Raw genomic sequence first — 5757 nt, forward strand, 5'->3', positions numbered from 1 at the left:
TTTATAAATCCAATATAGGTAGAATCAACAAAAAAGTACTCCATCCACTGAGAGATAAACATCAATTTAATACATAACCAAAAGAGCTACTAATAGTTTCATGCTTTTAGGATACTTTTACTAGGCATATTTATTATAAAATACACCATGTATCTCCAAGCAATCTTTCAGGCTCTGTATATCCATTATGAAAAAAAAAAAATGAGAAGAAAAACACGAAGAAGGTTGATGCAAAAAATGGAATGAGAGGAAAGAAACGAAAGCAAGAAAACTAAGATTCCTGTCCTTCTTGATTGCAGAAACCACGATTAATGCAGCTGGTACAGAACAAAATTGCAGAAAATATGTCAAAGTCTACAAGATAGCAAAATTGGAAACTATAGTTCTTATTATCTTTCTTCTACTTCACCTCCTCCTTTTTCTTTGCCTTCTTTAAATGGTCACAGCCAAGTGCATGTAGCTTAATGAAGATCAGTTTAGAATGGGTTAGATACATTTCATGTATCTGTTACTTTTTTTTGTTTTGTTTTGTTTTTGTTATTGTGGTCTCAAAACCATGTCATGAGATTTATTACTGATAAACACCTGCCAGAGTTGAAATAACCAAAATTATTCATATTGACATAACTCTAACGAACTTGTTTTTAATGAAGTTGAAAGCAACTCCTTGAAACTGTTTGGTCATGTCAAGCATTGAACTAGTGATCTTTCTAAGATCTGTATAGAGGATGTGATATTTATGATACCTGGAAAGAGAAGCTGAGGACACCCAACCTCACCCAAAGGCAGATGGAGAGATGGACCAGATCCTAAAATGGTCTCAATGTCAATCAGAGTCTGAGCTCAACACAATGGCAGTGACCTCAGACTGGTTGATTCAACCTCATTTCGGAAGTGACACAAGTATGTGACATTGACAATCCTTTAAAATGATCAAATAAGCATTTGTCACTTCCAGGAAGATTTCGTTTTTGCCTAGCTCTGAAGTATATTGTTTTTAGACACAGTATGTATAAAAAGAAGTTTTTTTTCCTGAACAAAAAACTGCATCTTTTGGTTCTTTAACAATACAATAACATTAAGTATATTATATAGATAAAGATTTTTCTCTAGAGTTGGTGCTATTGCATAATTTGAATTTTATTCAGCCTTAGCAGCATCACTGCAAACCAGTGTATACTTTACACAGTGTCTCTATATACTTCAGACTGGTTGATTCAGCCTAATTTCAGAAGTGATAGAAGTGACATTGACAAGCTACAGCAACAGTGAAATGCACATCTGTCACTCTAGTGGTCATTTTTGAGAAGATTTTGTTTTGTCTCTCTGAAGTACATTGTGTTTTTCAATATAATACATCTATAAAGAGATTTTTCTCCTGGATGAAGAAAAACCGCAGCTTCTGGTTTCTCAACAAAAAACATGGGTTAATTACGTTATATAGACAAAGATGTTCCTGATATTTTGTATTCAGCTGAAAGCGAGAATAAGATTAAAGACAAGCTCCTAAAATCTGCCAATCAGATACAACAGTATCACATATAAACAGAAAGTTCTAATGCTCTTGCTATATATATATATAATACAAAATGGGACAAGAACGCAAAACATCCAGACAGTTAAGTGATACAAGAAAGGGACAACAAAACATCCAGATAGACGATACAAAAGAAACAAGGACAGGTCATTTGGAGTTTTCTTTCATCAGTCAAGTTCCAGATTATCTTTACAATTTCGGCTGGTTATTCTTGATATTGCTCCAATTTGGCCAGCCCCAAGGAAAAACTAAGCTATGAGCATTAGATTCCTTGGAAGAAAGCAGCGAATGTATACAAAAACAAGGATGGAAAAAAACGAACAATGTTACACAAATACAATATATATATGAGTGGTTGGCGTTAGGAAGGGCATCCAGCTGTAGAAACTCTGCCAAATTAGATTGGAGCCTGGTGTAGCCATCCGGTTGCACCAGTCCTCAGTCAAATCGTCCAACCCATGCTGGCATGGAAAGCGGACGTTAAACGATGATGATGATGATGATATATATATATATATATATATATCAATATCTATAAAAGATATATATATATATATATATATATTGACAAATTCATTCCAATCAGATGTAAATACTTACTTTACGAGGTGTCATTAATATTCGATATGTCCTTTTCTGCTCTAAACTTCTCTCACAATTGATTTGCCTTGCAATATGCTCCATCATTTCAATTCGTGGACGAACAATGTACAGCCGCCTGAAGTAAATAGGTAAATAATAAGGCTGTAGTCAATTATATTAAGCCAGGTACTTCAACAGGTACTTATTTTATTGTAGTGTATCACAAGTGATATAGACACACACACTCTCGAGGATATCATACATGTGCGTGTGTGTGTGTGTGTATATAATCAATCCAAACATGATCAAGCAAAAAAAAAAACACGAAAAAACAACAACACGAGGACGTGGAATAAGTACAGTGTTATTGGACGGTCAGGAAAGGAAAGAAAAGACAGAGGATTTCACGTTTCGAGCATATATATATATAATATAGGTGCAGGCATGTTGATGTAATTAACTTAATCCCACCCCTAAAACTGCTGACCTTAAATCAGCCTTAATGATTATATCATTTGTCATTAGTCAATATCAGTCATTGAAGAATTATATTTTTTACTTTTATTCTATATCTGTTTCAAAGAATTAAATGATTTCACCCACATCACAATATTTCCCCTATGGAAGCTAAACAAGATAATGTAATTGATAATATAATTAATAATGTAATAAAATGTAAGCGCAAATGTTAATTACATGAAGGGGAAAAAAGAAGAAAAATGATATTTACTGGTTACATCCAGGCAATGCTTTTTGTGTAAAATCAAATTTGAATATTTTGGCAACTCCATGAGCCTAAAAGAGAAACAGATATCGAAAACTATATATTACACATATATAAGGACACATAACTGGTGCAGCAATATCAGAGGAAAGTTAACTGGGAAAATAGTTTACAATTCATTGCCCAAGACTATAGTAGAAGACACATGCCCAATCATCACCATCATCATCATTTAATGTTCGCTTTTCCAGACAGAGTTTATGGAGACATATTTTCCACAGCTGGATGCTCTTCATGTCACTAACCCTTACCTGATCCCAAATGAATTAATATTTCCCGATGGCCTGACATGTCATTGCAGAATACTAGAAACGACACTGCTTGCATGACAGTGACACTCATTTACAATTATCATTAATGCCAAGACAAAGAGACACAATATACACACAGAAGAGAGAAACATATATGGTAGGCCTTGGCATAGTTTTTGTCTACTAAATTCCACTTTCTCAATGTTCTCCTGAAACACCAGCCAAATCACTCTCAAATCAGAGAAGGACACATGAAGTGATGTAGTCCTCTATATCCCTAAAAAATAGGATGGTAACATTTTTAATGCCTTCGATTGAAGGTGAACTCAATCAGCTAAATAACAAATATATAGAAATATAACAACTGTACAGGTTTATACCAACCTTTAGAACAGAAGCGCCAACAATGCGATCAAGTGGTTTCATCAGCTCACCATCAAGCACCAAGTCTTTTTGACCAGGAATCTAAATTTTAATTCAAAAAATAGAATTCAAATGAAATGATATTTTGAAAAATTATTTTAATGTAATAAAGAAATAATATAAATGTAGATCTGATGTGCATTCGTAGATTTGTATGTGTGTGTTTGTGTGTGTGCACACACACATATATACATAGTTGCAGGTATGGCTGTATAGTAAGAAATTTGCTTCCCAACCACATGGTTCCAGGTTCAGTCCCATTCTGTGGTATCTTAGGCAAGAGTCTTTCACCATAGTCCTGGGTCAAACTAGAGCCCTGAAAGTGGATTTGGTAGAGAGAAACTGAAAGAAGCCCATCATGTATTTATGCGTGTGTGTGTGTGTGTGCGCGCGCGCGCCTATATGTATGTGTACGTGTCTTCTTGTTTGTGCATGACCCCTACAACAGCTTGACAGCCAGTGATGGTTTGTTTACAGTCCTGCGCATTGGCAGTTCGGCAGAAAGAGACCGATAAAATAAGTACCTGGTTTGAAAACAAAATAAGTATTGGAATCGATTTGTTCAACTAAAATCTTCGAGGCCATGCTGTAGCATGGCCTCAGTCAAAGGACTGAAACAAGCTAATGATAAAAGAAAGATATATATGCATGTGTGTGTGTGTGTGTGTGTGTGTGTGTAAATGGTATGTTTTGACGCTGATTAAGACTGAGATAAAATAGACACGAGGGGCGGTGTGCATACTAACTACAAATGCGATAGGTTCTTACGTGATATAGTGGATGTTGTATATGTCAACAACGACGTAGTCAAGCCAACGACAGCGTATCGAAAAGACCGCTTGATTCGGTACAAATGGCACCTGCATCTCCTTCATAGAAGCTGCCGAGTCTCGCTCTTAAAAACAAATCTTACCGTCTGAGAGTTAGACACAGCTGATCATGTATATCGTAATACATAGGTTTTGGGAGGGGGAAAAAGGCGGTTGTTATGGTTGGAACGTCTTCGATCAAAGGTGAAACCGAGTGCAGATAACCTGGTGGAGGGGTTAAACACCAACAATAACAACAAACATGATGTGATCAGGCAGTCCCTATCTCGGAGGTCACAGGACCTACTAGAAATAACAGCGATCACACCCTGCCGTCTTTAATACAAGGATACAATGTGGATAATGTAGTTCTGAAGACACTACTATGTCTGGAATGTAACACAGGATGATGGTCACAATTGGAACGCTTTTGACCATAGACGTACTCAGAGATTACCTAGGCCCAAACATCAACTAAATCATGTAAAGAGAAGTATATATATTATATATATATATATATATATATATATATATATATATATATATATACATATATAAATAAACATATACACACAAAGGGGGTGTGAGCCTATTGAGATTACCTGGCGGTGAAGAAGAACTGTAAATTACCAAAAATTAAATATCACAGATGCAATTCAATTCGATAATGATATGAATAATAAAGATAATGAAGATGATGATGTGGAAATTTTAATAACTTACGTTTTCGAGCTGATAAATTAGCCGATCTCTAATGAATTGAGAGAGCAAACTGACATCTGGAAATTTAGACGCCATGTTGACTAAAACATACGAAAGTTATCTCCCTTGATATCCAGGCTGCTTTCGATTGGCAACCACACACACATACACCCATACGCACACATACACAGATGTACATACGTATACAGATATACATATGAATATAAATACAAATACAGGCATACCTCAATTTACGTCGTTTCGAGTTACGACTTCCTTGACTTTACGTCGGTCTTGGTGAACGTTTAAATACATAAAAATTAAAAATAAAAAAACACAAAAATCCAATACTGAAATAGAAAATCAAATAAAATACATGTGAATATATGTGCAAACCATTTTTAAAAAAAAAAACAGCAGATATCAGCTAATAAATTTTTTAAACGATTTTTTTTTCTTGTTACATCGTTTTTTTTTTTAGTTTAAGCCAACCACTCTGAGAGTGTAGTGGGTGCTTTTTACGTGCCACCGACACTGGAGCCAATCAGGTGGCACTGGCATCAACCACGTTTGGATGATGTTTTTTACATGTCACCGGAACTGGAGGCACCGGCATCATTCAGATGGTGCTTTTTACATCCCACCGGCATGGGGAGCCAGTCAGGCAGC

General features: G+C 35.6%; 1 protein-coding gene across 1 annotated transcript in view; it reads right to left on the bottom strand.

The window, feature by feature from the left end:
* LOC106870122 (vacuolar protein sorting-associated protein 33B) overlaps window positions 1-5229 on the bottom strand; it is a 24760-nt gene extending 19531 nt beyond the window's left edge. The window contains exons 1-4 of the mRNA XM_052972049.1: window positions 5110-5229; window positions 3539-3619; window positions 2850-2914; window positions 2126-2255 (exon numbers count right to left, since the gene is read on the bottom strand). Coding sequence (XP_052828009.1) covers window positions 2126-2255; window positions 2850-2914; window positions 3539-3619; window positions 5110-5184 — 351 coding nt within the window. The 5' untranslated portion in view covers window positions 5185-5229. The remainder of the gene's footprint in view (window positions 1-2125; window positions 2256-2849; window positions 2915-3538; window positions 3620-5109) is intronic.
* Between the last annotated feature and the right edge of the window lie 528 nt (window positions 5230-5757).

Source organism: Octopus bimaculoides, chromosome 12 (genome assembly GCF_001194135.2).
Source record: "Octopus bimaculoides isolate UCB-OBI-ISO-001 chromosome 12, ASM119413v2, whole genome shotgun sequence".
NCBI lineage: Eukaryota > Metazoa > Mollusca > Cephalopoda > Octopoda > Octopodidae > Octopus > Octopus bimaculoides.